Source organism: Sinocyclocheilus anshuiensis, unplaced genomic scaffold (assembly GCF_001515605.1).
Source record: "Sinocyclocheilus anshuiensis isolate Anshui unplaced genomic scaffold, SAMN03320099.WGS_v1.1 scaffold1365, whole genome shotgun sequence".
Taxonomy (NCBI): Eukaryota; Metazoa; Chordata; class Actinopteri; order Cypriniformes; family Cyprinidae; genus Sinocyclocheilus; species Sinocyclocheilus anshuiensis.
Genome location: NW_015551032.1, coordinates 412,523 through 430,391, shown reverse-complemented (window position 1 = coordinate 430,391; position 17,869 = coordinate 412,523). Strand labels below are relative to the sequence as shown.

At 36.6% G+C, this 17,869-nt stretch overlaps 1 protein-coding gene across 1 annotated transcript; it reads left to right on the top strand.

Moving 5' to 3' along the window:
• The first annotated feature begins 214 nt into the window (after window positions 1–214).
• On the top strand, window positions 215–17,535 carry LOC107661246 (retinal guanylyl cyclase 2-like). Its single transcript, XM_016450746.1, has 18 exons — window positions 215–711; window positions 3,677–4,695; window positions 6,509–6,810; window positions 7,482–7,857; window positions 7,963–8,047; window positions 8,183–8,297; window positions 8,579–8,698; window positions 9,882–9,965; window positions 10,110–10,286; window positions 10,513–10,669; window positions 10,806–10,955; window positions 11,125–11,273; window positions 11,805–11,968; window positions 12,043–12,235; window positions 12,663–12,858; window positions 16,179–16,273; window positions 17,274–17,359; window positions 17,447–17,535. Exons 2-18 carry the CDS (start codon window positions 3,885–3,887, stop codon window positions 17,532–17,534), a joined length of 3,348 nt encoding a protein of 1,115 aa, XP_016306232.1. The 5' UTR covers window positions 215–711; window positions 3,677–3,884; the 3' UTR covers window position 17,535.
• Window positions 17,536–17,869: the final 334 nt, after the last annotated feature.

Sequence of the window (17,869 nt, the reverse complement as noted above, 5' to 3'; positions counted from 1 at the left end):
CGAAAGTGGTTAAAAATAATTAAAATGCCTAATGTTGTGTCTGAAAGTGTCAGTATTTAAGTGTTTTTATTATTTCTACTTCAGATAGTCAGTCACTATCTTGAATGTTACTGGGCCACAAGCTCATATGCACACTGAGGAGACAAAAGGCCTTTTGTATGTGTGGATTATAGGCTAAAGAGTGTTAAGAAGTCACCACTTGGATTCTGCCCCTCCTTTCTCCTCTGCTCGTTCCTTGTCTCTTGCCGTCTCTCTCTCTTTGTAAATCTGCTTATTCCCAGTAAGACCCAGGACTCAGAGAGGCTCTTGTTCCAGTGGCTTCCCCCAGTAAGCTCTCCAGATTGGGGCAGGACTCAGTCCAACAGAGGGCCTCCAACCTCCAGGGACCACAAACCAAAGATCACCTCTCCATTTTAAAAAGAGAAAGGTGGATTTCTACATCTATATTTTTTATACTATGCTTTTCAAAGACGATAAGACAAAAGGACATTTTTTTTTAAGTTTTTTTTTTATGATCTGTTTTGACATGGAATATCTGTCTTTTCTCCACCTTCGGTCTGGACTTTAAAATTTTTTATTTGGATTTTTTATTTCTTATTACTATTTCCTCTGTGGGAGTGCGGTTCTGGTCCCCCTCTGGTTCTTCTCAGACTCTCTGTGTTCTAATGGGATGAGAACTCATCATGGCTCTCAATTAGCCACACTTGCCAGGTTAGCTGATCTTTTGCTCTTTTATTTACAATCCTTTATTAAGGGTAACAGTAGTTTTCAATATTGAATTTGCTAGAGTAGTCCCTGAGGCTTAGACAATTAGGACTTCCCTGAGGGATGCTGAGTATTCTTAGGTTGTTACAACATAACTAGAAATATATATATTTTTTTTTACTTTGTATTAGAGTTAGAAAAATAATTTTGTTTCAATATAAATGTATTGTTTTATTTTAGTATTGGATGTATTAAACTTCACAATTAATTTCATTATATTATTATTATTTCTTTACACATCAAAATTCAATGTAATTTACACTACCTAATTTTATTGGTCCTACTTAATGAAATGTCTGCCTGTATCAAATGATGTCAATTGCTACTTATGCTAACTCAGCTAACATTCAACAACATTCATTTACATTTAGTCATTTAGCAGACGCTTTTATCCAAAGCGACTTACAAATGAGGACAATGGAAGCAATCAAAATCAACAAAAGAGATATGCAAGTGCTATAACAAGTCTCAGTTAGCTTAACGTTCAAAGATATGAGTCTTTGTTGATAAAGAGATATTATTGAAATAGTATTGTCCATTTACTGTAATGTTCAGTCACTTCACGTCTAAACACATTAGATACTTTATACATACATAAATGCCAAAAATGTACCAGTTTAGTGGTCTTTAGTACTAATGCTGAAATAATGTGACATCACAAAGTTACAGTAAACTTGAATGAACTGCATGTATTTCATATATTACTGACTATTAGAAGAAAGGTGGTTTTGATTAGACGGCTATTAAAACCTTCCAATATTCAGATTTCTTTATGACGATAGCTATAATTTCAATAAGTAGCTTAATATCCACGAGAAAGAACACAAAATGTGATCCATGTTCATTTCAAGCAGCCAACTATCAGCTAACACTGGCGCATTTATTTAACAGGACATCCCCTTTGAATGCAATAGCAAAATACAACCTTAACCTAAAACACTTACATTAGTAATTTTCTTAGTAAGGAGGAATATCTCGAGAGATTTGAAAACTGTATGAGATGGCAGCCTTTAGCTTGTTCATGCAGCTGATATAACCATATTGTTGTACCACAGTAGCTATATCACTAGATTTACAGATTTATATACTACAAATTAAATATTTAAGCAGACTGTATAAAGCCCAAAAATGTGAAATTCCTTTAGCTGATAAAACTACTGTGCTGTAATGCCGTACATAAAAATTGACTGAATAAATGGGGAGCTCTAATATCACAGACAGTAAAGCTCTCAAACACAGTACACAGTAGCGTGAGTCTGATAGCAAGGTCCCGTGCAATCCTCTGTAATCCTGAGTTATTTCAGAACTGGCTAAAGGTCCAAAGAAAGAGAGCAAGCCAGACCTAGAGGTTAAGAAGTGAGGGGGTAGGCAGGACATTTATACAGAAGTCAGACAGAATGTTGAAGACATGGATTAGAGGGTGGAGAACAAAGAAAAACATAGAAGAACAAAACTCTTTTGACAGGTCAATAGAGTGATGATGGTGTAAAGAGATATGGTTGATTAAGATTAAGATTGATTAAGCCTCACGTTATTTGGCAGTTATTATGGCCAGGGCTAATGAAGGCAGAGCCCTTTAATTGTAATCTGCTTGCTGCTTGCTGAGCAATGGATAGAGGGAGAGGGAGGAATGGCAGACAGCCTGGTACAAGTCATGTGACATTTCACCCCAACTCTACCTTTAAACACAGATGGCACATGAGTCAGGTGAGGATGTGGCTGGTCAGCTGATCAGACCAAGCCTGGAGTCAAATATCAGGTCTCTAAAGGACAGTATGATAAGAGGGTTGAAGAACAAAACTCTTATTAGCAAACAACATTTACTTATTTAATTGAGGATTGCCTCTCTGAAAAGAAGAAAATTATATTAAAACAAACAAATACGAAAGTATAAATATATTTTATCTTTGCTAAACATCATCCAGACTAGATAACTGTTTCAGCCTCAAAGTAAAAAAATGAAAAGATAATTGTGAGATAAAGTTTAAAATAAGATTTGAAGTCACATTGTAAGATATAAAGTGACAATTATGAGAAATAAAGTCCTAATACGTTTTACTCTGAGGCAGAAATGGGCTTCAGTACTATCATAGAAAAAGTTTTTATTCATTTTATTTTTTATTTTATTTTTTTTTAGCTTTAATTAATGCTGCCGTTTGAAAGTTTGGGGTTGGTAAGATTTTATTATGCTTTTGAAAGATGTTTCTTATGAACATCAAGGCTGCATTTATTTGATTAAAAACAGTATATTGTGAAATATTGTTACAATTTAAAATAACTGTTTTATATTTTGATTCGTTGTGATTTATTCCTGTGACTGCAAAGCTGAATTTTCAGCATCATTACTCCAGTCTTCAGTGTCACATGATCCTTCAGAAATCATTCTAATATGCTGATTTGCTGCTCAAGAAACATCTCATATTGTTATCAGTGTTGAAAGCAGTTGTGCTGCTGAATATTTTTATCGGAACTGTGTAACTTTTTTTTCACTATTATTTGATGGATGTAATTTTTCTAAATATACATTTTTTTTGTAATAATGTAAAAGTCTTTATTAAGTGTTAGGTATTAAATAAAATAAAATACATTTAAAAAAATCTTACTGACCCCCAACTTTTTAAATGCAGTATAGCACTATTGCACTAATGACCTTGGTACCATAATTAATTATATGACCCTTATGCTGATGTTTGAGCCACTCTTACTCTCACATCACTACTACATATAGTAAACTATGGTAAAAAGATATGCAATGTATTGTATATTAATATTCCAATATAAAAAAATACTAACTTTTTCTGCTCTGTTTTCATCCCTTGTCTTTTTCCCCCCTCTTTCCCTCTCATTCACCAAACCCTTATATGTTGTTTCTCTCAAATACAACTGCACACATTTGCTCCATCTCTAAAAGAGACAGTGATGGCTGGTTATTGTGCAATAGTTTTGGGCTAGTGCCCCTCGGTGGGTAGAACCCAAATCGAGAGCTGGGTGTTTTGCGTGTGTGTTTTATCAGCCTTTATACTGTCGCTAACAAAATATTCACACAATACAACACAACATCTCTCAGTGCTACCTGTTCTTTCAGTGTCCCTGACAATTAACAGTAAAACAAAATTAAAATGGATGACCACAGAAACTCTAGCTTTCTTTGCCAGTCCCACCACCCACGATGGCAACAGTCCTTTGCTGGAAAGAGACGACGAAAACAAACCTCAAAGCAAAAAGCAAAAAACCCCGATGGCTCATCGAGTCCAGTGTCCTCGACCCCAGTGCTCCGCAGCCACAGCTGGTGGGGGAACTGTTTTCTCCTTCCTCTAGTCATGCTATCATACTTGCCCTGTGAGGCCTGGGGCACCACCTTCAAAATCTCCATCGTAGGACCGTGGACGTGTGACCCCATGTACTCCAAAGCCCTGCCAGACCTGGCTGCACGATTAGCTATGAGCCGAATAAACAAAGACCCCGACCTTAACAAAGGCTACTGGTATGATTACACACTAATTAATGAGGATTGCTCAAGCTCGAAAGCGCTGGCACGATTTGCCGAGCTGGAGGGCTACGGTTCGGCCTTTCTTGGACCGGCAAACCCTGGCTACTGCACTGCTGCTACACTCCTGGCAAAGAATTGGAACAAGGGCATCCTGTCCTGGGCTTGTCTGAAGGCTGACATGGATGAGGGAATGTACCCCACCTTTCTGCGGCCGCTCCCGTTGTCTTCTCGTGTGCTCTTCTCTGTGCTGCGCTTTTTCCGCTGGGCACATGTTGGGATTATAACAGCGGAGAACGACATGTGGGAGGCGACTGGGCATGAACTTGCAGAATCCCTGCGTGCTCTTGGTCTGCAAGTTGGCGTGGTTGTTACCATGGAAATGGACAAGGAGGGGCCACGGCGAGCCCTGAAGACAATACAGGAGACCGATCGAGTGAGGGGTGAGTTCTATGAATTAAGTTTAAAAATGCAAATATTAATTTAAAATGCTCAGCAACACTGAATAAAAAATTGGTGTAGAATTTTTACTCAGAAATTGCTAGTAAATTTCACAAATAATTACAAAGAATTGGCATGTAACACATTGAATTAAACATGAAATTTTGAAGTATAAAGACTGAAAATTTAGCAAAACACTCTAATAAGCTTTGTTTTGTTTACAACTTAAAAACATTTTTTTGCAGTGTTACTCATTTAACAAAAATGAGAAATAAAAAGAGACGACAAAATAATTGTTATTCGTTTAATTTGATATGATCTACTTCTATATCCTCAGGTATACTGAGATATAATTAAATATATCTGTATTGTATTATATTTCATTTTATTTAAATATTTTAATAAAATTTAAATGGACTTTTAGTGTCCCCTTCTGTGACAGTGATATACAAATTAGGGCAGGCACTTAATAAATATTAATGAGAAAAAATAGGTTCTTCAGCGGTTCTTTGGGGTGGTTAAAGTGCTATATAGCACCACTGCCATACAAAGAAGCCCCTGTATAGTTCTTTAAAGGTTCTCTAACTCTCTAGTCTCTAGTTAAGTTGGGAAAAGGATTTCAAAAAACCCACATTAAAATACAAGGAAAAAGGGCCCCCACACAAGACTTTTTGACCTCAGAAAAGCATAAAAGTGACAAGGAGGGGCCACGGCGAGCCCTGAAGACAATACAGGAGACCGATCGAGTGAGGGGTGAGTTCTATGAATTAAGTTTAAAAATGCAAATATTAATTTAAAATGCTCAGCAACACTGAATAAAAAATTGGTGTAGAATTTTTACTCAGAAATTGCTAGTAAATTTCACAAATAATTACAAAGAATTGGCATGTAACACATTGAATTAAACATGAAATTTTGAAGTATAAAGACTGAAAATTTAGCGAAACACTCTAATAAGCTTTGTTTTGTTTACAACTTAAAAAAATTTTTTTGCAGTGTTACTCATTTAACAAAAATGAGAAATAAAAAGAGACGACAAAATAATTGTTATTCGTTTAATTTGATATGATCTACTTCTATATCCTCAGGTATACTGAGATATAATTAAATATATCTGTATTGTATTATATTTCATTTTATTTAAATATTTTAATAAAATTTAAATGGACTTTTAGTGTCCCCTTCTGTGACAGTGATATACAAATTAGGGCAGGCACTTAATAAATATTAATGAGAAAAAATAGGTTCTTCAGCGGTTCTTTGGGGGGGTTAAAGTGCTATATAGCACCACTGCCATACAAAGAAGCCCCTGTATAGTTCTTTAAAGGTTCTCTAACTCTCTAGTCTCTAGTTAAGTTGGGAAAAGGATTTCAAAAAACCCACATTAAAATACAAGGAAAAAGGGCCCCCACACAAGACTTTTTGACCTCAGAAAAGCATAAAAGTGATTCAGCTTTTGCCACTGTAGTAAATTCCCATTCATAAACATATGAGAGTGGAGTAACATATCTAAAATCTAAGGAGGTGAATAGGGTTTCTCTTATGGTTCTACATAGCACCATTTGACAAAGCTGCTGTATAGCACCTTTAAAGATAGGTGCTATATAGCACTAAAAGTGGTTCCCTTATGATTACGAGCCAATGCACCACTTTTAGTGCTAGTTAGCACCATTTTTTTAGATTGTATCATATTGTGTGATGGCTCTCATTGTGTTTTAATAATTATTAACTTTAACTTAATCCTTTCATTTATTCCTCAATCCTGTTTTCCCATTCCCCCATTCTTATTCCTCCCTCTTCATTTTCTGTGTGCAGTTGTCATCATGTGCATGCACTCTGTTCTGATTGGTGGAGAGGAACAGTATAAGTTGCTAACCACAGCAATGGACATGAGAATGATTGACCGAGGGTACATCTTCATTCCATATGACACACTGCTGTATTCATTGCCATATAAAAATGCGAACTATCCAGTCCTGGCCAATGACACTAAACTGCGACGAGCATATGATGGGGTCTTGACAATAACCATGGACCAAGGGGAACAAAACTTCTATGAGGCCTTTAGTGCAGCACAGGAATCCTATGACGTCCGTACCAGCACACCAGCTGAAGAGGTAACACAATCGGTCTGAACTTGCCTTAGTGTTTTAGAATTAGAGGTATCATTCTAAACAAGCATTATAGGGGTGGGGATAGCAAAAGCAAAAGCTATAGTTATGTAGAAAGCATCTTTGTCATAGTAGTGAGTTTAGATGTTTTTATCATTCCAAAAGCCAGATTTTAGCGTTATATATTTAATATTTATGTAATTTGTGTACAATAAGACATTTTCAGGTTGATGTTTAACTCAGTTGTGTATTTGTCTCTAAATGATTCTCATAAAACATGATTCACTACAAATAAAACCTTTTTTTTTTTTTTTTTACTTGAAATAAAACTAAATGTTAACTGAAATTGTAACTGAAAATATTTAAAAACAGCTAGCTGCAAAGGCAACATTTCTCATTTTCATTTAGTATAACTATAATAGCTAAAATTAAAAATGATTAAAAAACACAACAAAATTACTAAAAGTACAATTAAAATTAAATACAAAAATAAAAACAAATTTAAAAATGAGTAAAAACTATAATAGTATCGAAATAATACTATTAAAACTACTAATAAAAATATTTTTACTTTTATTATTTTATTATTACATTTTCTTAGTTTGAGAACAATTTTAAAATCCCAATCATGGTCTTATTTGTTCTATTTTTGTGGATTTTATTTTCTTTCTTGGCAGGTTTCTCCATTCTTTGGGACCATCTATAACATGCTCTATTATACAGCCATGGCTGCAGAGCAGAGCCGAGTTGCGAGTGGAGGACGCTGGGTATTGGGTGATGCACTGGTTAAAAACGAGGGTGGATTTGAATTCAATGGCTTTAACCAGCGGATATCGGCAGGCACTGATGGAGAAGGAATGCAGGCCCGCTACGCTGTCCTGGATTCAGATGGCTCTGGGTCCAGCCTACACCGCACTCACACCCTGGAAGCACCACACACGTATGGGAAATATGGAGGGTTGAAGTACTTGGGGAAATCGATTCATTTTGCTGGAGCGTCTCCGAGCACTGACTCAAACTGTTGGTTCAGTCCTTACGTCGCTTGTAGTGGAGGTGAGAAAGCAGAAATTCTTGTACAACATCAATTTTATTACAATATATTTAAAAGCATCAACATCACCACTGATTCTGTCTGTCGTTCTTTCCCTTTCATTGCAGGCTTGGATGGAGTGACCCTTTTCTTCCTCCTTCTCTTGTTCTGTGTGTTGATAAGTGGAGCAGATGTATGTTTTCTCCATATAAGGTATGAATTGAATTGCTTGAGTTGCAGCAAACCATCATGTATTGAATCAGTTTATTGTATTACTGATAAACAAATAAGCATATGTATGTGTGTGTGTGTGTGTGTGTGTGTGTGTGTATGTGTGTGTGTGTCCAGGAAACATGGGCAGGGGATATTAGGAGCATTTGGTGGAGGTGGAATTGGAAGCCCCACTAAGATAGTACTGACACTGGATGACTTGGTCTTCATCAACACCACACTCAGCAGGAGGGTCAGTCACAAATGCTCTCTCTTCCTTTCTCTCTCTCTGTCTTGCTCATAGATTTTATATTTGTCTCTCTCACTGTCCATTTCTCTCTCTGTGTGTGTGTGTGTGTGTGTGTGTGTGTAGAAGCTGAATGAAGAAAGTATAGTAATAATTTAAATTGATTTAATATAATTTTTAGTGTGTACTCTGCTGCATGTGTGATGATACTAAATAGGACTTACTCTCTCTCGCTTAGGTTTTTGTCTGTCTCTCACATTTTCAATTTCTCTCCATTCTCTCTGTAGAAGCTGAATGAGGAGAGTATGGTGAAGAGTCAACTAGATGTTAAAACCCCTCACCACTCAGTTTCAGGTCGCAGTTACATTACGTCAACTCCTGAAACGTCCAATGTTGCTGTTTTTGAGGTGTGTGAAATTTGTGCTTTTTTGTGTACAGACATAGATACAATTTGGTAAGTTGTTAGCATAGTGTTTTGGTACTAAATACCAGAAGTACTGAATACCAGAAGGTAAAAACAGTCTTGCTGATATTCAGTACAACAACATGATTCCAAGAGTGGCATTGGTCTTATAAGACAATTAAATAAACGGTAAGTTAATATGAAATAACTTTTCAGACAAAATTCAACCAGTTAGTTTATGTATTTTTCTAAGTAAAGTTTATGTATATAAACTAAGAATTGACAGATATAAACTCCTCAGTGCAAGGAGTAAAAAAAATATTTAAAATAATTTTATCTCACAATTCTGGCTTGCTTTCCTCACAATTTGCAAGTTTATAACTCACAGTTTGTTTATTTCTCCTCAGAATTGAGAGTTTCTATCTTACATTGGCAGTTATAAACTCACAATTGCCACTTTAAAACTGGCAATTGCAAGTAAACATCTTAAAATCAGACTTTTTTTCTCAGAATTGCAAGTTTATATCGTGCAAAAAAAATAGTCTGAATTGTGAGACATAAACTCAGAACTCTAAGGAAAAAAAGTCAGAACTGTGAGTTTAAAAGTTGCAATTACTTTTTTTATTTTTTTATTCCATGGCGGAAATAAGCTTTCATTAGGTTTTCCATTTCTCGCTCCACGCTCACTAATGAAAACAAAAGCTGATGTTTCAACTTTCAAAAACCTGTTCATCACTGCAGGCAAACTACATTAACAATCAAATTAGAGGAATGTAGTATAAAGTAACCTGTATATTAATATGAACAACATACAGCCATTGTTTGTACATCGGCTGTTGTAGAAAAGTATTAGTACTGTGCAGAATCTGCGTAAAGCTCTGCAGAACTTTCACAAAATTCTACACATCACTTGCTCTTTGCATGTTTGTTTATAAAACTGCACATTATACTAAGTAAATTATATTATGTTATAGACATAACAGTATCATTATTTTCAATAAAACCAAAGTACGAATAAAAGTGTAGTTCTCTAAACTCTATTTAAACCATTTATCTTATTTAAATGAAATCCATAAAATTCTGCATATTCTCCTCTAAATTTGGTGCAGAAAAGTTGAAAAACAAGGTCATGCGATTCTGTGTGAGCCTGTGGAGATGTGTTGAGTTGTATTATCCTGTGTTGTCAGGGTGACTGGGTCTGGCTGAAGAAATGCCCTTGTGGAGATTCTGTTTCAGAAATCAGTGACAGCACTCAGACCATCTTTATCAAGGTAAGAGATAAGTGAATGAAAGTATTATTTAGCTTACAAGTTGTGGACCGGTTTTGAAACGAAAACTGAACACTATACTCACCTTCCCACCCTGTCTTCTGTACCTTTTTTGCTTCTGCTTGTCCCCCTCTTCCCTCACTCTAGCTGAGAGACATGCGTCATGAGAATCTGAACCTGTTTCTGGGTCTGTTCTTGGATACTGGCATATTTGGCGTTGTTACGGAGCATTGCACCAGAGGCAGCCTGGAAGACCTGCTCAACAATGAGGAAATGAGACTGGACTGGATGTTCAAATCCTCTCTTCTTCTTGACCTGATCAGGGTGAGGAATTGAGAAGGTAGACTAGTTCAATTAGCAAAGGGTTGAATGAAAGCATAGATGAACGGATAAGTAAAAACAGCTCAGTAAGAAGATGAAGATATGGATGAAAATGTGGTAAAGAATGACTGGCTGTTAACTAATGAACTGTCAAGGATGTCACCTGCTCCCATCTCCTCATACTTCTCTGTCACTGTCCTTCTAATGCCTTTTTATCTTTTCCTATCAGGCAATGAAGTACTTGCATAATCGTGGGATCATTCATGGACGCCTGAAGTCAAGGAACTGTGTGGTAGATGGTCGGTTTGTCCTGAAGGTTACGGATTATGGCTTAAATGAAATCATCAACTCTCAAAACATCATCCTGGAGGACACCAAACCAGCGGGTACGTGTAATACACGTGGAAATTGCTAAATCACGCGATGAGAAACAGGACATAGAGGCTCTCATTATCTCCTCTCATCTTGCTTATTTTTGCATATTCAGACTTTCGGACTCTGATCTGTGTATATTTGGTACAGATCAATTTTGGACAGCTCCAGAGATCCTGCGCAGTCCTAAACTGAAGAAGAAGGGGACGTATCCAGCTGATATATACAGCTTTGCTATTATCATGCAGGAGGTGATCTCTCGCTGTGCACCCTTCGGCATGTTGGATATGCCTCCTGAAGGTTAGACACCCTCACATACCAATACATTATCACATACCACTCAGGTTTTCACCCAGTTAATAGACAAACTAAAGATGGCAATGATTTAATGGAGTTGGTTTGGAGCAATTCAGATATGAATACAGTGTTCTAAGTTGTGAATACTCAAGTTGTGTATCTCTGTGTGCAGAAATCATAGATAAGGTGTGCTCTCCTCCACCGCTGTGCCGACCCACTGTGTCTGTGGATGAAGCGCCGCTGGAGGTGATTCAGATCATGAAGCAGGCCTGGAGTGAGGAGCCTGACAAGAGACCCACGTTTGAGGAGATCTTTAGACAGGTACACCCTCTTTCTCTCTCTCAAGCACACACACACACACACGTTGTGTTTCCATGTTTTATGGGGACATTCCTTAGGCGTAATGGTTTTTATACTGTACAAACTGTATGTGCTATTGCCCTACACCAACCCTACCCCTAAACCTACCCCTTACAGGAAACTTTGTGCATTTTTGCTTTCTCAAAAAAACTCATTCTGTATGATTTATAAGCTTGTTTCCTCATGGGGACCTCAAAAATGTCCCCACAAGGTCAACATATACTAGTATTACTATCCTTGTGGGGACATTTGGTCCCCATAACGTGATAAATACCAGGTACACACATACACACACACACACACACACACATAGACAAAGGTAAAATTTTGCATTATTGTCAATGCATGGCATTAAAAAAGAAAGCAAATAAACAAACATAAAGACTTTTCTTCCAGGAAAAATAAAAAGCAAAAATATTCACTATATAAAATATACAAGGGAAAAACAAAACAAAATCTCCTGTTTTCTGTCCCTTTTTTTCTAACTTGCAGTTTAAGAATGTGAACAAGGGAAAGAAGACAAATATAATTGACTCAATGTTAAGGATGCTGGAGCAGTACTCCTCAAACCTGGAGGATCTGATCCGAGAAAGGACTGAAGAACTAGAGGTAGAGCGTCAGAAAACTGATGCTCTTCTAGCCCAGATGCTGCCCAAGTGAGTCCCACTTCAGATGTTCAGATATCTTTTCACATTCCTTTTGTTTCTTATAAGGCCATTCTGTCTTCCAGATCTGTGGCCTTGGCTTTAAAGACAGGGAAGCCAGTGAAGCCGGAGCACTTTTCAGATGTCACACTGTATTTCAGTGATATTGTGGGTTTTACCACCATCTCTGCTCTGAGTGAACCTATCGAAGTGGTCGATCTGCTTAACGACCTCTACACACACTTTGATGGAATCATCGCAATCCACGATGTCTACAAGGTTTACATGAGCTTTTTTATCTTTCACTTAAACTGTTGTGGAAATTGAGTAGATTCTTTCATGATCAATGCTGAGTTCAGAAAAAAAAGCTACAAAAGCTGTCACTGGGTGGTACCCTTTCAAAAGGTACACCTTTGTGCCCTATTTAACATCAAAGGGTGCATATTTGTGCAGTAAAGTTTCATATTAGTACCTAAAGTGTATATATTAGTACCTTTTGAAAGGCTAACACACCCAGTGATGACTTTTGAGAGTGATCTTTGAGTGAATCGTTTAATAAGACATTCTTTAAAGGTTTTTATCTTGTGATGGAATAAATGAAAATAATAAATGACTTATATAATATGAGATAATTTGAGATAATATCTATGGTGCATACAAACAGTTTTGCATTTCACAAGGAACATTTAATATTATATATCAACAGGTAGAGACTATTGGTGACGCGTACATGGTGGCATCAGGGGTTCCAAACCGTAACGGTAACCGTCACGCAGCAGAGATGGCCAACATGTCTCTGGACATTCTGCACTGCATCGGAACATTTAAAATGAATCACATGCCTGACGTCAAAGTCAAAATCCGCATTGGACTCCATTCTGGTAAGAATGGCACAAAGCACACAGACACATATACAAAGAAAATTCAAAAGTTTGGGGTCTGAAAGAAATGTTTTCATGTTTTTGAAAGAAGTCTCTTGCTCTTTATTTGATCAAAATCATTACTATTTTTACTATATATTAAAAGGTAATGTATTCATGTGACAGTAAAGCTGCCATTACTCCATTACTCCAAAATCAGTCCATTCAGAAATCATTCTAATATGTTCAATTTGGTGCTCAAGAAAAAATTCTTATCAGTGTTGAGAACAGTTCATATTTTTGTTGTTGAAACCATGATATATTTTTCAGGATTCTTTGATGGCTATAAAGTTAAGAACAGCTTTTCTTTGAAATAGAAATCTTTTGTAACAATTTTAAAGTCTTTACTGTCACTTTTGATTAATTTAATACATACTTGCTGAATAAAAGTATACATTTAAAAAAAAAAAATCTTACTGACCCCAAACTTTTGAATGTAGCCGGTTAAACTTTGTAGCAGCCTTGTAACCCTACACAGCTAACAAAGCCATAAGAGAGCCAGAATATAGTTTAATTTACACCCTTAAACTAAATGCATCATCTCACAAAGTTAAAAATCAAATACATAATTACTCCCGTGGATGTACTTTTCATTGACAAAGATGGTCTTGCCTTACATCACCAAACTGAACATTGTGCTAAATGTAAAAACGTATTTACACTTGATCCTCTGATGGCTGTGTATTCCTAGAACAAGTGAAATGTAAATCCCGGACATCATCCAATTAACAGATTCATCCAATTAGTTAGCATGCCGTTGGCTCTTTCCCCCACCCTACAACTCAACAGAGATCACATGGTGCTCACACAGGTGTGTCTGACTCAACATGCAATTCTATGCAGTTGCTAATGTGCTAACTTACTATTCATGTGTATGTGACAGGTCCAGCATCTCTGGAGAGACCTAAAAATGGCTGTCCACCAACGTTTACCATCCAACCTGACAGAACTGGAGAGGATCTGCAAGGAGGAATGGCAGAGGATCCCCAAATCCAGGTGTGAAAAACTTGTTGCATCTTTCCCAAAAAGACTCATGGCTGTATTAGATCAAAAGGGTGCTTCTACTAAATACTGAGCAAAGGGTCTGAATACTTAGGACCATGTGATATTTCAGTTTTTCTTTTTTAATAAATCTGCAAAAATGTCAACGATTCTGTGTTTTTCTGTCAATATGGGGTGCTGTGTGTACATTAATGAGGAAAAAAAATTAACTTAAATGATTTTAGCAAATGGCTGCAATATAACAAAGAGTGAAAAATTTAAGGGGGTCTGAATACTTTCCGTACCCACTGTATATACATCAGCACGTGTCTGATAGTAACAATGTAAGCGCTTGTGGCTGTCTCTGAAGTCGTGATTCCAGGAATTTGTCTGGCTAAGGATCAGCTTGAAAACTCAGTGGTTAGTAGTTTGTGTGTGTGTGCTGATCAGTGAGTGCATGTCAGTGAGAAGATCAGAGGGCTTAAAGTGCAGAGTTCCCTGTAAGCTCTTAAGAGTATAAGCCAAATTAGAAAGAAAATTCTGCTTTAAGGCTAATGTCCTCTTAGAACTCAGGCTCTGATATCACCCTGAACTGTCTCACCTTTAATCAGACCGTCTGCCACATTTATCCCAGAACATTGACTTCACCTTTAGAACGTTTCATGCTGATGAACATGGAAAAACGTCTTGAAATATGATTACAAGTTGCCAATACCTAAAAAAAATATACATATACACTGACATTCCAAACGTTTGGTTAGTACATTTTTAATCAATACTTTTATTCAACTAGGATACATTACATTTATTGGAAGTGACAGTAAAGACATTTATAATATCACAAAATATTTCTATTTCAAATAAATGCTGTTCTTTTTTCTTACGTTCTAATCATCAATAAATCCTGGAAAAATGTATTACAGTTTCCACAAAAATATTAATCAGCACAACATAATAATGTTGAACAGTTCATATTAGAATGATTTCTGAAGGATCATGTGACACTTAAGACTGGAGTAATGGCTTTGCCATTGTAGGAATAAATAAAATCTTTAGATATATTAAAATAAAAAAAGCAATATTTCATAATATTACTGTTTTACTGTATTTTTATCTAACAAATGCAGGTTAGGTGAGCGAATGGGAGTTCTTTCAAAAAATCTTACTGACCCCAAACTTTTGAATTGTAGTGGGAATTTTATAGTTGAAGCACCTCAAAATTATTATTATAAATATTATCATATTGTTCGAGAAGGGTTTGTTTTCAAATTCGGACAGTTTCAAATTAATTTTAAATGAAAGATTAAAGATGTTTTCATAGATTAGGCCACAAAGGTCACGCATCTAGTCAAGTCAAGTCAAGTCACCTTTATTTATATAGTGCTTTTAACAATACAGATTGTGTCAAAGCAACTGAACAGCATTAATTAGGAAAATAGTGTGTCAATAATGCAAAATGACAATAGTAAACACTAATTTTTCAGTTAAAGACAGTTCATCATTGAATTCAGTGATATCATCATCCAGCTCAGTTCAGTTTAAATAGTATCTTTGCAATCATTTGCAATCAAGTCAACGATATCGCTGGAAATGAAGTGTCCCCAACTAAGCAAGCCAGAGGCGACAGCGGCAAGGAACCAAAACTCCATCGGTGACAGAATGGAGAAAAAACCTTGGGAGAAACCAGGCTCAGTCGGGCGAAACCAGCAGTTCAATTCCAGGCTGCAGCAATGTCACATTGTGCAGAGGACTCATCTGGTTCCTGTGGTCTTGTCCCGGTGGTCGTCTGAGACAAGGTCTTTACAGGGGATCTGTATCTGGGGCTCATCTAGTTGTCCTGGTCTCTGCTGTCTTTCAGGGCTGTGGAGGTCCTTTCTAGGTGCTGATCCACCATCTGGTCTGAATACGTACTGGATCCGGGTGACTGCAGTGACCATCTGATCTGGATACAGACTGGATCTGGTGGCACTGTGCCATCTAGTGCTATGTGATTTCACCTACACAATGAAATGACTAAAACACAGTTGTCCAGATTATCTGAAGGCAACGGAAAGTGTCTTGAGTGATGTAATATGCTCAGTGCTTCAGCTTTAACTAGCTCAGAGTGAACAGCCAGGAAGTCTTGGACATACTGCCATCTAGTGGTTTCATATGTCATTACATCCAAGGGGAATTCTGCGTAATATGTTCTTGATGTCCTGAGTCTGTATTAATTCACAAGAAAACAGTATGGGCAATTATCAATTGGTGTTCAATTTGTAACAATAATTAATTAATTTATTATGTTTTTCTTCATTGTTTTGCTGTCCCTGTTTCTACAGCTTACAGAATTCATGTCAACCAGAGTACTGTTGATGTCCTGAACAGCCTCAAACTTGGCTACAAAATAGATAGTAGGGGCAGGACAGAGCTCAAGGTACACAAACATACACACACTGACAGGTGTTTCTTCAGTTCAGGCATTTTTATGACTATATATGCACAACTATGGTCTAAACAGATCATCATAAATAGTAAAATAATCATAAACCAATTCAATATTAGCTGTTGTGATGATTATATAGTAGATATATATTTCCAGAATTACATCTGTCCCAAAGTTCTGGTGCAATTTCCAGAACAATGTTGTCCCTAATACATTTTTATCAAAAGTTGACCTTGTTTATCAAGAAGATAATAGTGTCAGTGAAGACCACACTTGAGATGGAACATGAGACATGTTGTGTGAAGATAAAAATCAAGGCAAATGCCTCTTGAATGCTAGCCATAAAATTAACAAAAGAAAGGAAAAAAATGTAATGTTCTAAATTTCCATCACAATCATTTTCACCACAGAATGTTATTACACACAATTAATTTAATGGAAATTCATTTAATGGAAATTACACTTCAGGACTTTCAGAAACATTTACATTTACATTTACATTTAGTCATTTAGCAGACGCTTTTATCCAAAGCGACTTACAATTGGGGGATACATAAAGCGATTCTTCTTAAAGAGGCAAACAGACACAGGAAGTGGTTGTAATACCAAGTTCTTAGACATTGTTCAAATAAGTACAAGCTAGAAAGAGAAGGAATAAATAAAGAGAGAGAATTTTTATTTTTTTTTATTTTTTATTTTTTTTTTATGATGAAGTCAAGTAGCTTCGAAAGAGATGGGTTTTCAGCTGTCGCTTGAAAATTGTCAGGGATTCAGCATTCCGGATAGGGGTGGGAAGATCGTTCCACCAGCCAGGAGAAACAAAATGACAAAAATAACAGAATTGTTCTGTTGCACAAAATAAATAAAATAGTGTGAGGGTGAAAATGTTTTAGCATTTGCCAAGAAACCTGGGATCACACACGACACTATACAGTATTGTGCTTAAAATGTCTTGAAGAATATCATATGAGCTCCTGTCATTCTCTAACAGGGTAAAGGTGTAGAGGAAACATTCTGGTTGGTTGGGAGAGATGGATACAACAAGCCATTACCTGTACCGCCAGACCTTACTCCTGAGTAAGAAAGAAACCAGTTCTATCTGTATGTACATCACTATATGATGTCTATAATGTAGAGAGTTGATAACTTTATGTTGCCACAAAGGGCGAGCAACCATGGTATCAGCTTGGATGAGATTCCGATGGACAGGCGGCAGAAATTCCTGGATCGACAGAAGAAGATGGGGAACTGAGGTAGAGAACAGAAACATTTCAGTTACTTCAGTCATATTTTACTTCTTTCTTTGTTTGGTTGATTTCAATGTTCTACTTAATGAATCAAAGAAAGTGTTTACAGTTCACTAATGTAGTTGCTGTTGCATTTATATACATGTATACCAACATGTCATGTAAGAGCAACTTGAAAGGCCAGTACACCCAAAAATGAAAATTCATTTACGAACGTTTTTTTCCCGCTGTGTAACATAAAAAAAAAAAAAGTATTTTGAAAAGTCAGTGGGGTCCAGTGCTGCTTTGGATTCCACTGAATATCTTTTGTGTTCCACAGAAGAAAGAAAATAAAACAGGT

Excerpts from the sequence above, each read along its gene's own strand:
- LOC107661246 (XM_016450746.1), top strand. The coding sequence starts at position 3,885 with ATGGATGACCACAGAAACTCTAGCTTTCTTTGCCAGTCCCACCACCCA. Across the intron at positions 7,858-7,962 it reads TTACGTCGCTTGTAGTGGAG|GCTTGGATGGAGTGACCCTT; the intron begins GTGAGAAAGCAG and ends CTTTCATTGCAG. Across the intron at positions 10,956-11,124 it reads GTTGGATATGCCTCCTGAAG|AAATCATAGATAAGGTGTGC; the intron begins GTTAGACACCCT and ends CTCTGTGTGCAG.